At 39.0% G+C, this 24719-nt stretch overlaps 1 protein-coding gene across 1 annotated transcript in view; it reads left to right on the forward strand.

The window, feature by feature from the left end:
- Window positions 1-685: 685 nt before the first annotated feature.
- The window catches only part of pcxb (pyruvate carboxylase b), a 284512-nt gene continuing 260478 nt past the window's right edge, over window positions 686-24719 (forward strand). The window contains exons 1-7 of the mRNA XM_023404085.2: window positions 686-1152; window positions 11640-11776; window positions 14072-14165; window positions 14842-14932; window positions 17436-17601; window positions 18110-18255; window positions 22892-23009. Coding sequence (XP_023259853.1) covers window positions 1151-1152; window positions 11640-11776; window positions 14072-14165; window positions 14842-14932; window positions 17436-17601; window positions 18110-18255; window positions 22892-23009 — 754 coding nt within the window. The 5' untranslated portion in view covers window positions 686-1150. The remainder of the gene's footprint in view (window positions 1153-11639; window positions 11777-14071; window positions 14166-14841; window positions 14933-17435; window positions 17602-18109; window positions 18256-22891; window positions 23010-24719) is intronic.

The following is a 24719-nucleotide window of genomic DNA, read 5'->3' on the forward strand; positions in this document are numbered from 1 at the left end:
GCTTTATCTGCTAAATAGCTGAATGCTACGTTCAGCAGCTATAGCTAGCTGCGCAGAAAGTAAACAGTAACAGTAGCATTTATTTGACATTATTTTTGTGTGAGACTTCGTCCTAATAGACCTTTTCTCGTAAGCTATTTCGACCTGCCACATAAGAAGAGCACAGGTGTAAACATTAAATTAAATTAATGGTAGGTGAATTCCATATCTCATTCCTCGCTCATTGTCACACTGAAGGACACTTCAATCAGTAATGTGATGAGTAACACCTGTGCTTTTCCTATTATCACAAAGTAAAACTGTCTGCTACCAATTGTAGTAACTGTTAATATGAAATAAAACACTTAATGTTTGTTTGTGCCAGTGCCCATAATTGGCCTTTATAACGTGAAAAGTCATCTTAATAACTTATTTAATAGTAAACAGTACGCTACATTATAATATTGTTGAATAAGACGCAATCGATGTTATGTGGCAGACAATTTAGTCTCGAGCTCTTTAAATAGTGCCGCTCGCTGTGTGCTGTGATGCCCTCTTCTGTGATTGGCTGAGAGCAGAGAGGGCGGGTGCGTGCGTGGTTGCGTCATGTCAAAGAGAGGAATGAAAGCTTATGGAGAGAGAGAGAGAGAGAGAGAGAGAGAGAGAGAGAGAGAGAGAGAGAGAGAGAGAGAGAGAGAGAGAGTAACAAGGAGTAAGGGGCAGGCGCAGTAACAGACTCCTATATCCGCCACACGGAGACGGACGGTGCCAGCTGCTAGCTACGTTAGCTACAGTAGACAGTTAGCAACTAGCTTAAGAGTCGTAGCACCTTTACTACATATGAGGGACTGAGCAAGAGAGAGTGCGTGTGTGACAGCGTGTGGTGTCGACGCTTTGAGTGCCCGCTCGGCCGTCCCGAAGTCACTCTGTGTGTCTGTGTATACCTGTGTGTGTATGTGTGTGTGCGCGCAAGTGTGTGTGCATATATAAACCCCCTATCTCCCTCTTCCGAGCAGCAGCAGTGTGTCTGATATTGTGTGTGTGTGTGAGGTTAGCAAGCAAAGAAGCAAAGGCACACATAAACACACTCTGATAGTCGACAGTTTACACTCGGTGTCCGGTTACTTGACAGCGGATTCACCTCATTTACTGATACCGACACAGCACCAGCATGTGAGTACTGATGGGCAGTGTGGGTGTGTGCGAGTCCTATGTCTGTGTGTTTGTCATTGAGTGCATTTTACCTAAAGACCTTACCTTGAGTCCTCCTGAGTGAATGAATGACTGCATGTATAATGTTACTTGCATGTCTTAGTGTCAACTTGGTAAGAGATGTTGCAAGTATAGTGAAACTGTCATAGCTGCACAGTTGCTATGTTTGCAAATAAATCTAGAACCAAACTCTGCACTGAGAACCTAATCGAAAATAGTAAGTAAATAGTGGCATATTTACTCTGCTGGATACAGTAATTAAGTTCTGACATGACTAACTGACTCATTTTAGCTAAAATGTGCACATGAAAACTTTAACTCCCCAGAGAAGCACTTACCACAGAGGGGTCAAAGGGCTCTGTTGTTGCAGGACGTCCCTTGCAAATGAGGAGCTTTTCTTTCATGGAGTTTTGTATTATCATGAATTGGCATCATAGGAAAACATGCAGCAGTGACTGTTTTTGTTACTGTGATTTCACACCTACAAAATGAATGGTCAGGTAAAATAAAACATTTTACTGTGTGGCTCATTTAGTAGATGGAGGTGTTTATAAGAGTTGGAGGCACTGCATAGGGACCAGACTTCCTCTCCTGCCAATGTAAAGACAGGGATAAATGTCTGTTTACATGCTGAAACTTGTAGATTGCATAACATGCTTGTTTTCTCGTAAGCTGCACACCATGGGAGCTTGTAACTGTGCATGTGATGACCTGATTTTTCTCACCGATTCCCTGTGTTGCAGAAATTTGGTCTCTGCTCTTTCACCTTTGAACCTGAGCATGTGTGTCTGTTGTGTCAGAATCATTTGACAGTAAAGTTTGTTCATCTTCAAAGCAACCTTTAGCCTGCTTCAGGCAGTAGTACATGCAGAACAGCTGTCTCATCCCAGAGTTAAAAGAAGGCCTGTGGGAGTTGTGTAGTGATCAAACTAAGGACATTTACTTTCACAAGTAAAGTTCAAGCAGAACTTGTAGTTTATCCTTTAGCACGGATGTGATCAGAAATATGTAGGCAGATTAAAGGCTTTTTGTCTGAGGCTTCTTAAAGTGACTGTAGTAGCCTTGTGTTTTTGATGGACATGTGCCATTCAATCATTCATCTTGATGTTATTATGCTATTATGCAGTAATGGAAAATGTGCAAGGCCACTGGCACACATCCATTATTGTACCATGACAGTGATGTAGAGGTTTTGGTGTATATGGAAACTAAGAATTGTTGTGTTTTCGTCAGTTTATAATGAGCCTGTCTACATAGGGAGTGGGTCCTCTTCCAGGGAGGCTGCCATGTTGCATTGCCATGTTTCTACAGTAGCGCATAGCAGACAAACCAAACAGTGATTCTAGAGAGGGGCTTTCATGTTTTTACGTTACCTGAAGGCCACCGTAGGTTCTCCAACACCCTTGGAAATGGAGGGGTAACGGGAGGGGTATTCAGCTGGTTGCAATCTGGAACTTCACTGCTAGATGTCACTAAATCCTACACACTGGTCCTTTAAGTTTAGTAATTAAATGAAGAGTTGTAATTGTTGGGGAAGAGTAAAGAGAGAACATTTGGAATGCATCGGTTTTGCATGAAAAGTGGTACATCATGTCTTTCAACATGTGCCACAGCCAGTAGTTTGCCTCTTATGTCTGCAATTAAAAAATCCATGCATTTGTCTTACTGTATCTGTGTGTCTAGTTTGGGATATCTCACATTTGCATAGCTTTTTAAAGAAAATATGTATTTTATCATGTCATGAAAATGTATCCGTCATTACATAATGTGTCAGTGTGTTTTACCACTAATAATTGTTAACGATGTAAACTTACATACCTTGCCCCAAACTAGAAAATAGATGTTTTATAATTAAAGTAGATTGAAAATACTGCACTTTTGTATTTCAGTATGCATTGATGCAAACTTGCCTAACTCCCTTAGCATTTTTCTGTCTTTCAGGGCAGTCTGCTAATTGGGGTCCTAATCTGTTGTTAGGAGTTGTTAGAACAGAATTATTTATGTTTTGTGGGAAACATTGGACCTAGTCCTTTTCATACTTCCAAGGCATTCACTGAAAAATAGCTGTGATGAGCGGTTTAGGTGTTAAAGCAGAAAATGTCAGACAGGGAGTTAAGTAGTAAACAGTGGTTTCAGTGGTGTCCCAGGAGGTGGTGTCCCAGGCATTCTCATTCTGACCCTCTGAGGGGATGACAAAGATTCTTTATATATATTTTGTGTGTCACACCTTTGCTGAAGTATTTGCTGATGTCATGTTTAAATGGAGTTCAGCCAGTGTATCTTGAGTCGTTTAGTCTTGCATTGCTGGTAAGCATACATAAAAATCCAGACCAATTAAACAATGTGGCTCCTGTACACCACCCATATGTCAGTTACTGTAAAACGTTCCTTTCTTGCACAACTGATATTTGGTTCACCCTTGACCCTCTTTGTGTTATACTGTTTCACTGGGCCTTTTGAAATTGTAGAGTGGGGTGGGACATGTGTCCCTAGGCCTCAAAGCACTGATCGATGATAATAGTAGTTATGGCTGAATGGTAGATTGATCCAGCTGTGATTAGGATGTGGCAGAATCATGAAACGCTGCATGAACATTTAGCATCAGCAGCATCTGAAATCTGCTTCTTCCCTCAAGGTTAAGTAAAGTAAAGTGAGGTCACAGAGGGTAAAGGGTAGCAAAGCCATTTGTGAAGGTTTCATGTTCTTAGTGTCGTCTCACCCACATTATCCTGGTTAACCATCCAGGTTATAAACCTCAAGTTATAAAGAAAATAAATGTTTTCACAAACTCTTCCTTATGCAGGTGGATTAATCCAAATGAAGTGTTCTGTATAAAAAGACTTTTTAAGTGGCTAATGTTTACAGAGAGGGTAAGGTTTAGCAAAATTTATCCGAAGGCCAGATTCTACAAACCATTCGGGTCTATTATCTACAGTTCTCTGGTGAAGAGCTTTCTCCTTTGCCATTTTGGTGCTCCTGTTACAAGCAAACACAAATTGTATCCTAAAGAGACAGCCTGTAGCAGCAGGGGGCTGGAGCATCTTGTTGACACAGCTGGTAAAGGGCCTGAATGAGCGAGAACGTCAAGAGCGAAATGCATCAGTTTGGCTCATTTGGCTCCAAAATCCTGTCAATGTACCACAAACTGTACTATATTCTAATAAAACTAGTTTTACCTTCATTGATGCTGCCATGTTCAAGTCAACATCAGCATCAGTGTGGGTTCATTTTGATTTAGGATTAGCATTGAATTGTATGAAGTTAGGGTAATGTCATTTGAACTTTAAATTCTAGGAAACTTAATACAACACTAATGCCTTTTTTCTCCCAGTCACTTTTAAAGTGTAGAGTGTTTCTTGTTTATATTATTTTGGAAGAATTTCTCACACTGCTTGAGGATTCAGATCCATGTTCCCTTTTCAAGCTCAATATTGTAACCTTTATGTCACCACTCGCCACTTTTTAGTCCAGTCACACGCATTTGTCTTGTCTACATCGTCTGTTTTCTGGGTAATAACAGTCTGACTTGTACTGTTTTACTCGCCCTATAATTGCATGGTCTTTTAGAAGCTTTGACTGAAGTTATTTTGAATATAAACTTTGAGAGGACATAAGCCAATCTTCTCTCTTTTTAATTACCAGTCTAGATATCTATTTGCTTTGTTTACATTTAGATTAAGGAGTAAATCTTTAATGGAAACTTCACAAATATGTTATTTGCTTTTATGCTTGAGGAGCCCTGATCTATTTAGTTTGAGTTTATACACACACAGTCATCCATTCTACCTATCAGGTCAGGAGCAGGTATGATGAGGAAGAGACTGCTCAGGTGGAAGGAGTGAGGAAGGAAGGGAGTGTGGATGAGTGCACACTCATTTTCCATTCTTTGTTGTTCACTGTCCCTCCACATCTAATGATAGATGACTTTTTAAAGAACCATTTGGATTCAGAGAGACTTCATTTTATATCCAGTTTTGTACATTGCAATTACCTGGATTAATACAGTGTGTGCGTGTGCATATGTGTTTAAATGTGTTGAAGCCAGACCTCTGTGTCATGTTACATGTTGAGACAAGTGAGTATAGGTGTTGAAACGGTGTCGGCTGTGTTTATGTGTCTAGCAGAAATGTGATGGGATGTTGATATACTATAAGCTAATATTGAAGTGTAGCCCCTTGTACGATTTACAATCTTTATGTCACCTCATGATTCAAACTCCCTAAGTCATGTAATTCATTTTGTCTACATGATGAGCATATTATAGACTTTTCATTGATTTACCCCATCAGGTTCACTGGTGTGTCCATTTAAGAGAAGCATTTTAGAGGAAAGCATTGTGGAAACTTACTGACCTTAATTTGTTAATTTTAGTTAAGATTTGTACCAAATGTTAAGCTAAGATATTCAGAAATATTCCACAAAACATCTAGAATATATTTATTTACTGTAATTATGTAGCTGTTGCAAACACGACACTTTGGATCAGAATATGTTTCACAAAGTGTCCTTATCATCTATGTGGTATGAGTACAAGCAGATGCAGAACATATACAGAATGTGACTAATGGTGTTTGTGCTAATCATTTTGTGCAAATAATTTTTCTTGACATCTCTATCAAAAGCAATGTTACTATGGTTTGATTTGAGAAACTGTTCTATGTCTTAGCTCTGCTTGTGAAGATGAACTCAGCAAGCAATGTCACCTATACCAGAAATCAAGGTTAAAGTGATAAAGGCAGGTCTAGAAAATAAACATGTGCTTTGCAAAACTAAAAGCAGCTTAGGGGATACAAGAATCTTTTAAACTGATGTTTCTACATAAGCAGCTGTTGGACATCTTTGCTGTCCTGTTCTTTGTGTGTGCAATGGCCATAGCACACTTGATATTCACGTTTAGTAACAGAAATGGTATAATTTTATGCTTGTCTTGTCTAGGGAGAGTCGTAAATGTGTGCACATAGTCATGTGTGTGTATTTGCTCCATGATCAGCCGATTAGGGCAAAGTTAATGATAGGTATGTGTGTTTTTGTGTCACATTATCACTTGGTGTGTGTACAACAAAACAACAGACCTTTGCTCTCGAAGAAGTTAATGTATGAACCAGAAATCACCTTTGTTCTTTTAAGCCAGACAACACACGTCATTTTCAGTGGCCTATAACCTTTGATTTTTGGCAGAACATTGATTGATGCATGTTTGACATGATTCAGCTGTGGTGTCAGACACATGCAGGCTGAAGTCTTGGAGGTGTTTTGGTTATTGAAGAGCTCTGCTTTACTCATCTGGTAATACTTTTTTGTGTGTCTGTTTGGTAGGACACAGAGACAGAGGTTTTGAAACAGGACAATAGGGAGAGAGGAAGAGCGAGGGTCACTGAGTACGTTTGGCATAAAACATCTACATTCCTTTTTAGCATCACAACTATAATTTAATTCAGTGCTCACTGTGTGTTGCAGTTGCAAAGTGGTGTTAGCATTCAGGATTGAGGTGGGCAATAGGTTATATATTAAAGATTTATTTAACAGTGCTGTGCTTGTAATGAAGAGAGTCAAATAGTGTGTTTTTTGCTCCCTTATTTAAATAACAAATTGCTGATAGATGATCAAGTCCTGGACAGATAGCATTCGACGTTATTGTCATAAATGGTACAAATAGATGCCTGCTGGCAAACTAGTGTTGTTAAATGTACCACAGATACCAACATATAAGGACTAAAAATGAACTTCATCCGATTGAATCTTGTGGAACTACATTTTGTTTCTGAATAACTTCAGCCAGATATCCCCCGACTAGCCTGAGTTGAACTTGTTGCCTGGGAAGCAGAGGGAGCTATGGTGCTCCCAGTGATTACAGTGACATAACTCTTTAGATAATTAGATATTTGAGTATCCTGTGGTGTCTTATAAAACCGATGTTAGTTACTGATTGAATGCACTTGAAAAGACTGAAATAATGCCTGAAACAAAAACACATCGCCACCATCCCATTTATTCAAATGGGTATCGCTTTCACGTATCAGATCATTTTAATTTTGAAAATATTTATGCATAGAATAATTGTATTAAAAATTTTCTTCATTCTGTGATGGGTCATGATACGATTTTTAAAACAATACTCATTCATCACATAAAACAAGTATTTTATAGTCAACCAAAAATTGTGCTCTTCAAATTTTAAATGGGTTACAACAAGTCTATGCTACCTTTTTGAATCAGGCCCCAAAATGGACACAGGAGTATATTATATATATATGAGGTGGGACTTTGAGAAAATACTTACCACTACATGGCCACACAAGTTTTGTTCTTTCTTTTATATCTTATGCCAAATCCTTATACAGAACATTTTTTATCTCTGTCTTCTTCACCAGAGCCAGGAAAAGAGACAGGAGTATGACATTGAGGCAGCAAAACCAAAATTATCCTATAGTTGCGCTTCTGCAGCTTGTGCGTCTCCACAATTTCAACTTCATACCAGAGCTTATCCTTGAGTTTGCCTTGTTGGATTTTGGCAGTGAGAGCACCACTACCAGTGAATTACTTGCTGTGGCTCATTTTATTCTTGGCTCCATTCATCAGTGCAGGGAGACAGGAGGAATGGAAGGAAGAGGGTAGTGAGCTACATTACAAAACTGTTGAATAATGATGTCAAAAAAGAGATAAATCTTAGAGTGAGAGAATGACAGAAGAAGATAGGTAGACAGAAGTTATGAGGGATGAGATGACAATAAAAGGCAAATGATGACCTTTTTCTTCCCTTATATCTCAGTGTCTTTTTCTTTTTTTTTTTTTTACTGTGGTTGCTGTTTGTGTCTGTAAGTCCCACCTTGAATGATGCCCTTCTTGTTTGTAGTCAGAGAAGAGAGCAAAGCATGCATCTAAAGTTTTTTAATGGTACAATAAAAACAGTAGAATGTAACAGAAAAGATGATGATTACAGGTTATTTCTGATTGTGTATTTTCTAATTGGATGTAGCAACACTGGTGGAGTACCAAAGTTAGACAAGTATTAAGAAAGGTAGAGGCCTGATACAGTAGTTTGTGTTATATTTTAGAGAGTAGTCCACAGCTTCAATTAACCATTATTAGGCTGCTGCTAGTAATATTTAATTACGTATCATTTATGTACTTAAACCAATGCACAGTGGTCTTGTGACCATTTTGCAATCGCAATATCTGCCAAAATAATCGCAATATGATTTTACTTTTGCATATCATGCAGCCCTTGTTTAAATGAGTCAAAACATAATTACAGATTTCTGAAGTCACTTGAATGTTAACAGCTGAGTGGAATTAGCAGATTAATCTTCTTTCTCTATTCACATTGCAAATAGTGTTTTTATCAGAGACCATATAACCTGATCCTAATTTACAATAACTATACTTACATGCTAAGAAGTTGTAATTCAGCAGTGTTGGAGAAGTAATGTAAATGCAGGACACAGGACACTGTGTCATTTTTCCTGTCTCTGCCCTGTCTGCTGTTGTATCTCTGTTGTATTCAGGCCTTGATAAACTATCTGTTTCATACTGGGTCACTGTTGCTTTTGTGTAGATACAGTATAGAGTTTCAGCCTGAACTCACTCTGCATGCTGTCCTCAGACAGTCTCAAGGCATTCATCGTCTAAAAGCATTGATTGATTGGTTCTTGATTCAATTCTTTATAGTTAAGTCATTCATCTGGTCATTTACTAAGATTTTATGGCACATCTAATCATATATAACATCATCAGTCCAGAATTAGAAAGCTCTGAATGAATCTTTGGCTGTACTTCCTTTATGCAATTTAATCTGGGTGAGTCTGTCTTCATTCTTTCCAGTCCACATGTTCATGTCTTGCAATGAGATATTGTAATACATATCAGACACATTTGAACTGGTCAGTAATCAATGGGCTTAAATATTCCAGTGAGTTTGATCATTTAATTGTAAGATTAATTCTAAATGTGTGTGAATATGTGAGACCTATTACAGTATGCTTGACTTGTCCAGTGTTTCCCTATCTTTCACCCAGTGCATGCTCCATGAGCTGAACACTATCCCATCTTGCACCTGATAAGAAGTTAAAGTAGAGTATATTGCACAAAACAGGTGAATAATTAGGGTTATAATCTAAAGGGTTGAACAGTAATATTTTAATTTTATTTTGGATACATTATCTTCTGGTTTGTGCACAGAAATGGAGGTGTCTGGTAAAGGGTTAATGTCCAATGTATAGTTTTATGATATGACCTTTGCAGTGTTTCTTGAGTCCTTAAGTGTGTGACAAACCAAATGTTTTGTTAAATATAACTTGATAATCAGTTAGGGTTTGTTTTTTGATTCATGTTATGAAAACTCGGGGATTCCCAATAGTGGCTCCACCACATCTTGTCATCTCCATTTGACTGCATTGCCGTCATTTGACCACAGTGTGGCAGCAAAGGTCTTTCAGTGGGGTGTAGCCTTGTGGTCAAACCAGAAGAAGCTTCCACCTCTGTAGTCTTGGGCTAACTATCAAACAGCTCCCATCATTAAAGCTGACAGTTTCCACAGAGTGACTGAGCCACTTCCCATCCAGTTGAGGAGGTAGTTGATTATTTTCACCTTCATGCATGTGTTTATGTGTTAATGTGTGTTGGTGGCATAATGTGGTTGTGGTAGGTTTGTCTGTGTTGTGTCACTTGAGTTTAGGGCATTACTGATTGTAAATGCAGCCTTCAAACCATAATTAGTCTTAGGTGGAATGAATATTTTGTTTTTCTGTGTGTGTTTTGTTCACTGGAAAAGTTTGCTTTTCCTTGTGATAATTGGATGGTGTATTTGAGTGTAGTCCTTAAACCAAGTGAAAAAAACCTCAACTGACAATGAATTTAAGACAAACTTGTTTGTTCGGTATTCATGTATAGCAAGTCTGTACCGCTTAGTCACCCTAATTACTGTCCCTGTAGACAAAATTGTTTTTTGTTTTGAAAGATAAATATCAGCAAGTTTGTTTCTTTCCAACAATTAAGTCTATGAGTGGGACTAATGGGGGCAGTTGGTATGGTTCAATCATAGTTTCTCTTATGTATCTGAAATTTCTTGGGGAGAAACATTTTTATTAATGCTTTCATTTTATTGTTGTAATTTGGAAAAATACACCACAAACACACCAGAAAGTCATTGTCTTTAATTAGACACACCTGCAGCTGATTGAATACTGATAAGCAGAGCAGCAGCTGACTGGTTTTGTAATGCCCACCTTCCTCTCATGGAGATGTAATATTGCTTTCTTAGAACAAGTTTTAGTGTGACTTTTTAATCAGCCATGAGCTCTGATTCCAGCCAGACTTTTTTTTTATTGGTTTTGCTAACATTGTTAAACTCTCAATATAATAAAAAAAAAAAAGAGAGCATCATCAACATTAACAGTTTAAGTGTCTTTAATTAATATGACTATGCTTTGGGTTTATATACGATCTCTGTGGTCTCTTTTACTATTAAAGGACCACTTCATTGTATTTATTGTGATAGCAGATCCCAGTATCATCCAATGGTCAGCTAATGTGTGTGTTTCTGAGATTTTTTTGAACGTTTTTCAGTATTTTACCAAGGACTAGTGATGTGTACAGTATATATAGATTCTGGTTCATTTTAGTACATAACATACAATGATTATATAACTCAAATCAATATCTCCCACTAGACTGAAAACTCAAGATGGCAAAGTCTATTCTCTATCATCTATCTTCCCAGCCATCCTATAAAGAAACCATCAATGACAACAAACTTTCATAACAGAAGTCAGGGCCACATGCCTCAAATCATTTATACACAATACAGCTTTTTCTTCCAGTGTACCAGAACGGTTCATGATTCCTTCTAAATATTAGTATAAGGCCAATTTTCTTAGATATACCACACATTACAAAGGCACACACACAACCCTCGGCAACAACTTAATAGGGCCTGGTGCTTTAGTAGATTTAATCTCTCTAAACAGGGCTCACACCCTGTTTAATCATTTCCAAAGCATCATCATCCTCTTATCATTTTCCTTCAAGCATCTTTTTCACCTGAGAAACTAAATTTCGCAAATGGTTCCTACATAGAGATTGTAAGAAAGTGTGAGCTCTAGGTTTTGGATAAGACATTTGTGTTTTGTTTGATCTAGATTTGATTTCTCTTAGAGCCAAATGGTTTATGTATAGAGTAACTTGCTTTCTTGTTTCTGACATAACCAATGTGTATAATTTTTTTATAATCTCAAGTGTGAGGATGGAGAATCTGTTGGGTATCCTGTCACAAAAAGCATATATTAAGTATTTGTTTTGTGAGTCTGTAAAAATTCATCTTGTCTTCATCCATGTGCTTCCATCTCTAGCTAATATGTATCTTTTGCCTCTCCTCTTAATTTTTTGCTGTTAAGTGCACAGGGACATTGTTTGTGTATGTCAAACACTTTCTTTGTCTTTCTTTCTCTTAGGATGTTGAGATACGCTGCTGTCCAAGGCAGCCTCAGCCTGCTGGCTGTGAGGAGGGTGTGTCTTCTCTCCCGCTTTGCTCACTCTGCCCCAAAGAGCGAGTATCGACCGATAAAGAAAGTCATGGTGGCAAATAGAGGTAAAAACCCCTGCCCATCCATCTACATCCCTTCTAATTCACCACTGAGGAAGACAGGCAATTCAGATAGTCCCATTAAGTTAAATACAGTTTAACGCTGTTTCATGTATAATGTAAGAAAAAAGTTATGACATTTACAATCTTCCTGCGGCAAAAGAACAGACTCTCTTAATTTTTAATGGCCACCATTTAGTTTGCCTTGGCACATACTAATATTTAAGCACACATTGTACGTGGGTGGCTGCAGAAGCTAGCGTTGTTTGATTTAACCCAAAAGCAGTGAATTTCTTTAAATATTGGAATCAGAGTTCGAACAGCTACTACAGCCTTCATTGTACACCAGGAAGTTGTGTATGTTATATTGAACTGTTTTTGAACTGTGTGTTCCACCTAATGTCACAAAAATATTTATTTGAATATTATTGATTATGGAAGCTAAAGTAAAAACAGCATGGAAGTCTCTACATTCCCTAGAATCTACATGGAACATGTTTTATGCAGTTTAATATGAATATATTTTGTCCACAAAACAAATTGGAACCACCAGAAGGCAAAATGATATTCATTCATTCCTTTCTAAGCTGCTAGAAAACACCATAAGTGGGGTCTGGAATGGAAATATAATTATAGAGAAGCCCAGATTTTCGAAACACTAAGCAGTCACCAGTATGGGTGTTACATGTGGCGGCGTAAACATCACTGACAGGCTCTGGTAATACTTATAATCACTGGACCCCCTCCAGTTAATGCTTACGCTGACCAGAGAGGTGGCCATCAGTGTGCACATGATACATTTACATGCATACATTCATCTCTGTTTTCCCATAGGTGCTCTGTTTAACAGCTTTAATCCATTAATTTGATTCAGATAGATTGTGGTCTCTCCCTCACACTGACATACACACTCTCTCTCTCTCTCTCACACACAGCAGAGCTTATCGTCAATCTCTCTCATTCACAATCGCCGTGATGTGATATCAACACCACATTAGATCACATTCATCACACCGGAGCGCGCTGAACCGTGTGTGTGTGTGTGTGTGTGTGTGTGTGTGTGTGTGTGTGTGTGTGTGTGTGAGAAAGACTGGACGATCATATCAGCCCAGATTCCACTTCACCAAGCACATCTCCTCTCTGCCATCACTGCTTCTCTTTCACTAATATTCTCTCTAATATATCCTCTCCTCTCTTTTGCTTTCTGCTCTTCTCTTCCTCCCTTACCTCCTCTCCTCTCTCCCTTTCCAGTCTTTTTCAGCACTTGTCAGATGTGATTTTTCTCTGAGCCACTTGCTGTCTTCCTTTTTGCCTCCTGTGACTTTGCTCCCCTTCGCTCTCCTCTTTTCATTCCTTACTTCATTGCCCTCCCTTTTCCCCCTTCACTGCTATTCTCGTCTCCTCTCCTCTTATTTGTCACTTTGTTAAACTTGCCAAACTGCGTTTCTTTTGGTACCACAATTCTCTAAAACCTCCATGTAGGTCCTGACCTTTTTTTTTTCTTTTCTGAACTTCTGGTGTTTTGTGACCTTATATTCTCTAGATTTCTCACCTTAAATCAACTACATTTCAACTGTCTGGCTTTTCATACTCGTCTTCTCCTCTCAATCCTTTTAAGTGCCTACTGTTCATTCACTTACTTCCTTGCTCACTTTCTCTTTCCCTTTTTTTTTAATGCTCCTCAAAGGTCCTCCCCTTCTAGCAAGAACACATTGTCTTGCTAGTTTTCGGTGACTAAACCGTTTTCTCTCCCAAACTGTGGTTGCTTGAAAAACAAGTATTTGGCTCTTGTGACAGGGAGATAAAAGGCATGCAGTGTTTTGCTTGTCTAAAGCTGAGATTTTACACTGTGCTCTCAAATTTTATAAAAAAACAGTAGACTCGTTGCAGTGTCTGTTGATATTTTTGCACAGTGAGATGAAGTACACCAAATGCATTCATCTTTTTCACATCTCATGTATGGCATAAAAAATTCAAAGTTTATTTTGTTCTCTCAGCGGAGGCATTAGCAGTAAAATAGGGCCAATGCTACATGTTGTTAAAATCATATAAAGTCTGTGTTTATGTAAAGTAGATGATGAAAGACTGAGAACTACAACCTCCCACTACACACCCACACAAACACACACATGCACGCTAAACTCTGGATCACAATTGAAGACACGTTTAAGTAATGAAGGGAAAAAAAGTGACGGAGAGAAAGAACATCATCAGTGGGCCAAATGTAGCAAACCAATATGGATAAATGAATAAACCACTTCCTCCATTCCTCACAAATTTCTTTCCCCTCCTGTCTTTCAGGTGAGATAGCTATCCGTGTGTTCAGAGCCTGCACTGAACTGGGGATTCGAACCGTGGCCATCTACTCTGAACAAGACACTGGGCAGATGCACAGGTAATAATCTCTGCTACATTAAAGCTGAATAGGTCTGCAGTGGTTTAAGTAAAGAAAGCATAACGGGCAGATGTCTTGCTAAACTGCTGTGCTGCTACTGCTGGGTATCGACCACAAAATGCTAACCATGGATTTGAGCCAACAGCAATTAAAGGAAACTGGGGAGCATTTTTCTGCTCTCCAGTGCTGGGCCAGTCATTTGTTTTGCGGTTGGTATTAAATGGGGACATAAGTATAATTGTATTGACATTACAAACATTGAGGTAATCACACTGCTTAGTCTAAATACACAAACATGTTGCTTCACTGTGAGCTTTTTCTTTGACTTCCTAATGTCTCTATTTTTTCACTGGCTACTACACCTAGTTGTAGGCTTTTAATTCCACCTGGTTCTGCGTCCTCTCTCATCCCTTCTTCCCTTTATATCACCTTCATTTCATTTTTTGTCTCATTCTTCACATAAAAGCTGTAAAAGACTTATTTAGGACTGCTAATTTTAATAATCATAGTAGTGTGCTTTATTTTACTAAATATAGCTGCCAATTATTTACTGAGCTTAGAAAATGCTGCCATGCAGCCATACTGGTTGACAAGTTTTTGAAAGTTTTTATCTGTGTGTAACTTTCTGGCCTCTTTTCACCTCACCAATGTAAATCCTTTGCACTTCTCTCCACAGGCAGAAGGCAGATGAGGCTTACCTGATTGGCAAAGGCCTCCCACCTGTTGCTGCATACCTGCACATTCCTGACATCATCAAAGTAGCCAAGGTAAAGAGCATTCACCACAAGATAGTATAAAAGATGGTTCTTAATAGTAACACTCATGTTGTTTATTTTACTGGTTTATTTTACAGATTTAAAGGGAAATTTAACTTGTGATGTTTGATACTAAAATATGTGTCTAAGTTTTCAAGGAATTTTTTCACATATATAGATACAGGGCTCTTTATTTATACAATAAAGAGCCCTGGCTCCTCTCTGGACAACATATAAACAGTATATACTGATGAAAGCAGCTTACAGTGTGCCCTCATACATCTGCCCCATCTTGTACTGATAAGTGGCGCAAATAGGACAGATTTTGATTAAGAACAATTCCTCTTAATGTTCAAAAACTTAACTAAGCTTAAATAGGCTATCAGTTAATTTTGCTTGAAGGCTTTTACTTTGAAGTAGTTGTAGGAAATCTTTAATTAGCATTTAAGGAAAAGTTCAACATTTGCATATGTGCTTTCTTTCTGAGAGTGAAATGAAAGGATTTTATATCATGTCTGTTACAGAGTACTGTAAATAGCTGAAGACAGTAGGTAATTAGCTTAGCTTAGTATAAAGACTGGAATCAGGGGTAAATGGCTCATCTGGCTCATCTTTCTCTCAAAGTGAAAAACTATTCCAACTAACACCTAAAGCTGACTGATTACTATGTTGTCTCATTTATTTAACCTGAACAGAAGGAAATAGGAAAAAATGACAGTTAGTAGTTTTAGGGGCAACTGTGTTGTCCTGATCTGCAGTGCTAGGTGTTTTTTTTTTTTTTTTTCTAAAGTTCGGTCTTGAGGTGGTTGAAGAAATATTCATGGGTGGTTCACTGTACTTTTGATCTTCAGGAAAAGCCCTGCTACCTTTCTGAAGTTGGAAAATCTTACCTCACGCTGACAAACAAAATTTCATGGATTGTAATGGCATACAATTAAACAGGCTAGTGACAGACAAGTTCCTTCTAGCTGGGTTTGTGGGAACTGGGAAGGAAAAGCAAAAAACTTCCATCCCTCAAACACCTGTCCACATGTTCTTCTCTTCCTTCCCTTCGTCCTTCATTCCTTGCCTCCTTCATTTCTCATCTCGTTGATTCCTCCCTCCCCTATTTCCCTCCTTTTCCCTATCGTTCCCTATCTCTCTATCTCTGTATCTCTCTCCCTCGCTTCCCTTTGCCACTTATCACTCCGTTACATCAGATCTATTTCTTGTTGCCACCTTTCCCTCCCGTCATCTCTCCATCCCTCCAGGATGTGCTGCCAGTTGTTCATTATCATTTTTCTGATCAAACTCTCATGGTTTATAATTTTCTGCGTGGGCATGTGGTCAGCCAGCCAAATTGGTGAGCCTTTGCTGTCCAACTCATTTCTCAAAATCCGTCTGTCTATCTGGGAGGCCAGCCACCCTATGCCAGCAAGGAGTGTGTCTGTCTGTGTGTATTCTTTCTCTCACTCATTCACATTCAGTGTACGTTATTCTTCCCACTGTGTATCACTCTATTACGCTGTGACCAAAATAACCTTCAGTTTCTGTCCCACTATGTTCTGTGTGTGTCTTTCTAGCTATGTTGTATATGATGTTGTGTGTCTGCTTGCAAATGTGAATGCGCATGAGTGTACGATCTTGTTTGTATGAGTGCGTTACCTTGGGTGCTGTGTTAGTCCGTGTCTGAAACTTCATATGCTGTGTATATCTCTCTGAATTCATGTCTGTCTGAGTAAATGGTTGGGTGTACCTGCTTGCTTGTGTGTGTGTGTGTGTACATGACATGTATGTGTGGCTCCATGCTTCCTCTGGCCTGCCAGTAACGGCTCCCTTAACAACGGGACAACCCGTAATTATAGTCCGTCTCGTATCCAAGAGCAGATGGCACATACTGATCCAGAGATGGCTCTATCTGTCAAGCTCGGCAGCTACTGTATCTGTCTGCTACCCTGTGAGTGTGTGTTCATGTGTGTTCCTCTCAGTACCTTCCCCGACCCAAAGTAAGCGTGTTTGTCTACTTGCTCGGTCCACTAGTGTCCATTGAGTAGATGATGATGATGATGATGATGATGATGATGATGAGGGCCACTAAGATAGAACAAGAGTAAAATATGTCATTAGCCCACAGTCCATTTGTTGTTAGTTACATGTAAAAAAAATTCCACTGGCGAGCAGGCAGCATCTGCTAAAGCATGCAGATTAGTGTGTGTGATGACTTTTCAGCTCCCTTACTAATAGTCAGCCAAGTGTTAACTGGGGCCCTGCACCCTGTTTAACAGAACACCTGTTGCTTAGCTGGGCTACATCTCCTGTCTCTGGGCTTGATTAGCAAATATTTTACCACACTGAATTACATGTGAAAAAAAAATGTGTTTAGGCACGTGCTTACTTAGTTGTGGACATTTTTTTTTAAATTCAGTTTTAACTTTAGGATGAATTTCAAAGCCGTAATGTTCAGTTCAACAGGTACCACACAGAGGAATAAAATGAAAATGACCCTTTCTCTGTTTATCCCTCTCTAACATCTTAGGACAACAACGTGGATGCTATCCATCCAGGCTACGGTTTCCTCTCTGAACGGTCAGACTTTGCTCAGGCCTGCACAGACGCAGGAGTGATGTTTGTTGGGCCAACCCCAGAGACAGTCCGCAAGATGGGAGACAAGGTGGAGGCTCGCTCACTAGCCATCAGCGCAGGTATGGAAGAGTAGATTCAGATAAATGGACGATCATAATTTGAATATCTACTCTAATGTATAGTATTTTTGTATCATCAAGTAATTGTATAATTTCTATATTGACTGTAAAAAAATGGGAGCAAAGACAAGATACAAGATAGTATCATGTCTATGTGAGTTTCTTATTAATGATTGTGTTTCTGAAAATTTAAACCAAATTTGCTCTGCACCCTGCTGCTTGTTGTCATGATGTTGACTCACTCCCACACGACCGTCACCCTCTCACCCTGGCATTGCCCTGTGAGCTTTTTGCTTTGACTTTTACCCTCCAAGCATTAATTTCATCTTTACTGGAGGGGATGAATATTTTTAGAACATATTTTTTCAGCTCTCTACTTGCTCCATCTGCCACTGTCAGAAATGTTGAAGCTCTCCTTGTACTGGATTAAGAGTGCCCTTTTCCTGTTTTACAGCAGTTAGCATCTTTTTACAATAAAATATTTCTCACTCTCCCCACCTTTGTCTAGGTGTACCTGTGGTCCCAGGAACAGATTCCCCCATCTCCTGCCTGCAAGAGGCGCAGGCATTTGCCCAAACATATGGCTTCCCCATAATCTTCAAAGCAGCCTATGGAGGAGGTGGTCGAGGCATGAGGGTGGTCAGAGAGTACGAGGTGAGCCTGTCAGTCGCTGCTGTACATGATCACTTCAGTGAGAGATGTGATTTAGTAGCTTGCTATAACAGCATAAATCTTGTCCTAATGCTTGTCCAGCAAAGAGAAAACAAACCCAACTTGACGACCTCCCAGCCTCATGACAAATTCTGCGTCTCATATTCATTAATTTTCTGTTTGTGTTGCATCAAAGTGAAATTGGTTGGAAATTACAACCTGATCATTTATCTCTCTAGCCGCCAATCACCCTGTGAGTGCTGGTGTGTTTGCTCTGAAATTACTTCTGCCACCTAGAGAAACCTGAGGGATTGCTGTGTGTTGGACTGCTTGTTCTCCTTCATCAGCAGTTTCAATATTGTAACTATTCAGGGCCCACTTTTCAAACAGGCATCTCAGTGTAAAGATGATCTTACATGCGCGTCATGGTTGCAACATGAATGATTTTCAAATGATAAAATATCCTAAAGTACAAATGACATGCATGTAATTTTACATAAATAGATATGATTAGGATATGAGAAGCTACAGGCGGGAGAAATACTTTCCTTTAAGAAATGTTTTTGATAACTTAATGTGCCCTGAAATTAGCCATGTATTTACATCTACCAGACTATCACCATCCTCCTCATATTCAGCCCCATTAAGACAGAGAAAACCCTTCATTATGCTTCGCTTAATGCTGGAATCTAGTAAACAGTTGTTTTACACACACACACACACACACACACACACACACACACACACACACACACACACACACACACACACATACACACACAGAGGAGAGATGTGACAGGGAATGATTGTCTGGCAAGTTGGGGGAGTGGGATATAAGAGGGGAAAAAACAGAAAATTAAGAGTTAAAGGAGTTCAGTTAAGATGTGTTGAGATTGTTAATTATAAAATGATTGAGACTGTCAAAATATGAAATGGAGTTAATAAAAAAAGGAAAAAAGGAAACTGAAGCTACATTTTACAAACCTTATTTTGATGAAAATCTCTCAGGAATAACAATTTCATGACTGATTGACCTGAGGACCAGTCCCCTTAAGTTTGCAGGCCTGTTCTCAACTTTGGCCAGCATCTACTTCAAGTCACACTTACTTTCTTATACGTACTTAAATTCATAATGCAACAATAAATGCACTATATCAAGTCCAGAAAACTGAAAGCGGACAGTGTGATAGGCTGCCGTATACATAATGTACAACATTTTCATAATTCACTAAGTGTAGTTATAGATTGCATATACAGTTCTTCTGCTGTTAGTTTCATTTATGTTGAGTATGCTGTGTGTTGATCACTTAAAATGTATTTCATAAACTTTTCATCAGCATGGACAACCAACATGTGCTCACTCACTGGAAATGGTGTTTAAGGAGAGGCTTGTGAAAAATTTAGCACGGTTGTAGAATTTTAACCTCTAAGAAAAACACTCTTAACCTTAATTGATTGTTACTGGGGAACTGGACCAAGTGAAACCAATAATACAGTTTCACTTGCCACGGTTCAGTGGTGGAGTAATTATAATTTTTTTTGTTTTTATTACAGAATGTTGGAAAGTATTAATGACAAAATAAAACAAACAGAATTTCTAAGGTACCTCAGGACATCAATATATGAGAAGCGGTTTAATGTCCTTTTTATCCAAAATATGTGTTTCAAAGAGAAAATGAACACCTTCAGGCCACTCGACACCAGGAAGTGGCAAGTTGTCACCCCTTTTTATTTCAGTGGAGGCCTGGCAGCAGCTTTGCTTCTTCTTCCAGTAGTAGTAGGGGCACTGGAGGGAGTGTGTGTGGTCAATGCCCGTCTATATGAGCATCGCTTTCGGCTGTTTCTGCCGCTCAAGTTTGACTAAGTCAAACCTTTTCAGCAGGCAGTTGGTTGTTGTCCAGTCAAACAGAGGAGGGCAGAGATCAGTGGTGAATCACAGCTACACAGAGCAAATTTACCTCCTCAGCCTTCATGGCTGGTAGCGTTTACTGTTCTTTACTTCTTTGATTTGGCAAAAAGAAAAAAACAATTAAGTCACAGAAAATAAGGTCATGCAATTCAGCACCATAACTTTTTCTTTTCTTGCTCATAACGCCACATTTGTCTAGAATATTTAGGTTTATCAAACATATAAAATATACTCCCTCTTTACACTCACTTTTACCTCACTTTTTAATGTATGATTTAGATACATGCAAAGTGGCGGCTGTTACAGGGCAGCAGAGCAGGTTGTGGAAGGTCGGTGGTTTGATTCCTGGCTCATCCAGTCTGCATTTTGAAGTGTCCTTGAAGCGCTGTATGAATGTGTATGAATGGGTGAATGTGGTGTCCATTGTAAAGCGCTTTGATTGGTTGATAATACTAGAAAAGCGGTACATAAGTGCAGTCCATTTATAAAATGTTTGTCATTCATTTCCTTCAGGGCTGCAACTAATGATTCCTTTCACTGTTGATCATTGTTGATTTCATCTGCTGATTATTTTCTCAATTAATTGATTGTTTGGTTTATAAGGTATCAGAAAAATGCTTGTAAGAATTTCTGGCTTTGACATTCGATAAAACCCTTGACTCATAGAAATATATCACATTCGAACAAGACTGGTCAGTGTCAGCCACAGCGGATCCATGCTTTACTCACTCATCTACACAATGAATGGCAATGTTGTGTTGTACTGTAGCCACTGAGGCTCACAAGTCAGCAATCCATTGGAAAGTATGACCTTTTCTGAGTTGTACCCCAGTCTAATTAGTTGTTGACATTTCTAGTTATTCAGTTGAGTCACAGGGGCCTTAGCGGCTCCAGCTGATATGATGTGAGGAAATTATAAAGAGGTTTTTCTGCACTGTTGGGACCCCAAGCAACAATGCGTAGGTTGACTTTTTATTCCATTAAGGCTAGCTTGTGGGTCATTTGTATGCTGAATTAACAGAGTGAGACTAACTATTCGCAACATGTTGTAGGACAAGATGTGTATGTTTACTGATAAGCAAGGCAAGTATGAAGTACCAGGTTTTTGCTCAGAGACGTGATGTGCTTTTTGAAAGAATAAGAGAAAAGTAAAACTGCACGTATCAAAGCTCCAGTGGCCAAAGCTGACAGACAGACTGAGCTGATGTAGAAAGAGTACAAATGGAAGTCTGCTAACTTTGAGTCTTTCAAAGTCTTTGGTGTCATTTACAAAAATAGAGGTGCACCAGTGATTTAACAACTCTGCAAAGTCTGTGACTTTGACTTCACTCATTGCAAGTTATAATGAATGCCTGAGTCATTGTGGTAATCTTTAATATCTGTTAGCTTTATGTGTTTCTAACAATTTGTTAAATTCCTTAACAACTTGTAACCAGGAAGTTAATTTTCCAGTGGATTCTGATAAGTGGGAGAGGGTGGAGATGGAAATGATTTTTTAATATTCAACTACCTACGAATACCACTGAAGTGCGTCAAGTGATTATTTAACTAGTGTAGTTTGTAATGATTTTGGTAAGCACTGAGTACTAGCAAACTGCACTCCTAAATTCAAACTTGATATGGGGGAAAAAGTAATTTCTCATGCACAATGACACATGATCAGAGATGGATAAAATGTTAAATTAATGATTTGACATTTTCTGAAATATGCTCATTCCCTTTCTTTTTCTTTTCTTTTTAACTCAGTGGAAGAATTTCTGATCAGTCTGTCAAATTTCATAGTTTCCTTTCATGTCTGTTATGCTCGCTTTTGGGGGCACTGCTGACATCTACTGCTGCCTTGAGCACCAAAGCTGTTTTCTCATATGACCTCCTGACAATGTCCAGATAATCAGGTCCTGACATTGTGTGACATTGTCCAGAGTTGCCCTTTCACACATGCAGCACACAACAGTTGCACTCTCACCTACTGGAAACACCCTGTTTGGTGAAGGCGAGGGGTGGCACTAGAGTGTGCAGGAGGCCACTCACTCGATGTGATTTCTCTGGACAATGACCGGCTCTATTCACGCATGAGCTTAATCGGACATTACATGGACTTTATACTAGGGAGCTGGCACGGTAAAGTCCATTTAATGTCTGGTCCAACTGATTCGGACATTTGCATTCTCATATGCAGCTCCCCAGGGTAATGTTGAAATAATTCAGGGTTGCAGTGCGTGTGTGAAAGCACTACAGAATATCTTTTCTCAAGACTGAGATGACAGCTGAGGATGGGCTCGAGTATCCTCTCCTGAGGCACTAGGAAGAGAGAATGATGGTGACTCAGTCTTTCCCCAGTAGAGAAGACAGGATGGGCAGGCGGGACATCAAAGACTGACAAAGAAAGATTGAGTCATGACCTTCAGCATGTTTGGTCATGACCTCCTACAGCCTGGTCCCAGAAATCTTGTGTAAAATCTTGCTCCCTATGGGTGTGTAAACATTCATGTCTTAAAAAAAAGGAAAAAAATAAAACTGAACAACATGACATGTGAATGATGAGGGACAGAATACGGATTAAAACAGAAAATAGAAGTAGTACTCAATACAAATGAATGATCTGATACAGCAGCAGCAAAGCTCCTTGAAAACAATACAAAATCTTTGCTGCAATTCTTTTGCATTTTGAATGGTACTAACACGAGCACTAACTCAGACATGTATGGATTTTTCTGGTCTGTTTATCAGGAACTCGAGGAGAATTACCAGCGGGCGTACTCTGAAGCTCTGACGGCTTTTGGAAATGGAGCCCTGTTTGTTGAGAAGTTTATTGAAAAGCCAAGACACATTGAAGTACAGATCCTTGGTAAGTGCACTCTGCGATTTCCTTGAACTCAAAAGCATGGCGAAGGTAGGAAGAGAGACAGATGAGCAATGAGAGTGAATAAGATTTATTGGCCAGTAGAGGATTCTCCACCCATTACTTTTTCTCATTATAGTGGATGTAACTCTACAAACACTCAATATTACAGAACTGCAATTCAACACCGACACTTATAGGAAGTGTCTGCTCTTAGAGCATATGCTGTACTCTACATGTGAATATGTATTTGTGTGTGTACGGTTATTATTTAACAGTAGAAGTGCTTAAGTTATTGGACATACATTTGTCTGTGATGTAGCAGGGTTGTCTTTGTGTGTGCATGCAGCATTCAGAATTTGCCATGTGTGTGTGTGTGTGTGGTCACTTGGTCACTGTGATTAATTACTGTCCTCAGGGAATGCAGGGGATTTTGTGAAATTTGTGAATTACCTGTTAAAAAGCATATCTTTGCCAGCCCTCTTTTTTTCCTGCATACCCCTTTCCCTACTTTCCTTCCTTACTTTCTCTTCTACTCTAAATATTCCCTCTGTTTTTTTATTTTGCCTCTGACATTTCTCTACAACTTTCCTTCTCAGGCCTGTTAAACACTGTAAATAACAGTGATCTTGCAGGTCATACTGTGTGAGATGAGTCATCAATTTTGGGGCATGTCAGATTGTGAGATTAATATGTGGTGATACAGTATACAGTGTACACCATAAGTATTTTGACAGTTACACATTTTATTCTTCAGTCTTTTTGCTTCAGCACATAGAATTATAATAATAACTAGAAAATTCCAGGGAAATTTTGAGTGCCACGGGGGCTACTGCCGGGATGAGTACATGATTTATTTCCAGTGTTCAAAAGTCACCCTGATCATATTCTGGTTTTGAGAAATGTCTTGATATAAAAGACTCTGATATAAAACAATGTCACATCCCTCCATCATGTATTATGTGGGAAATATCTCACATTCTTTGTTGTTTTTTTTAATAAAACAAGAGGCAACATGTCTTCAAACGGGCATTTAAAGGGTTAAAATCCTGAAAACTAATAAACATTTGGTAGGTTTGAGCAGAACTGATGTGGTTTAAGAGATGTATGCAAAAAAAAGCAGAAAAAAATATTGATATATGATGATTTTATACCATTTTCTTTGTGTGTCCTTTTTTGGACGCGAGGAACCCCAGAGGCTACAAAATGTGTTACCAGTGTATAATTGACCTGTAACAGTAACTGACATTAGATTTTAAAAATATGTAAAAAAAGACACTTTCTTGCAGAAATCCATACCTTCAGCTGTAACACAGCCAAAATGATCAGCAAATAAAAAAAGAAAAGTGAAGAAAATGTCCAAAAAAGGACAGAGGGACCCCTGAGGGTTAATAAATCCCATGAACCGCTATTTAAATTACCACTATTATGTTTTTTTCTGTGCTAAATTTAACATTTACTGGGGAGCAGAGCAACGCGACTAGAAGTGACAGCGAGAGAGGGCTAGTAGCTTCTCCTCTCCTCTGTCTCAGCGGAGACCGTCACAACTTCATTCACTCTTTTAACAAAACAAAAAAAAAACCTACGAAGGAAGCAGTAAATGGACTTACATATTTAAGACCTAACTAAATGTAATTTAAGACCTAACATGCGGCTAATGTAAAGCTAGCGGAGCTTGGAGAGTTGGTTATCTGGTTGCTAGGCGCACGCACGCAC

Source organism: Seriola lalandi, unplaced genomic scaffold (assembly GCF_002814215.2).
Source record: "Seriola lalandi dorsalis isolate HSWRI2012SDOR001 ecotype SW California unplaced genomic scaffold, Sedor1 jcf7180002054216, whole genome shotgun sequence".
NCBI classification, from domain to species: Eukaryota; Metazoa; Chordata; class Actinopteri; order Carangiformes; family Carangidae; genus Seriola; species Seriola lalandi.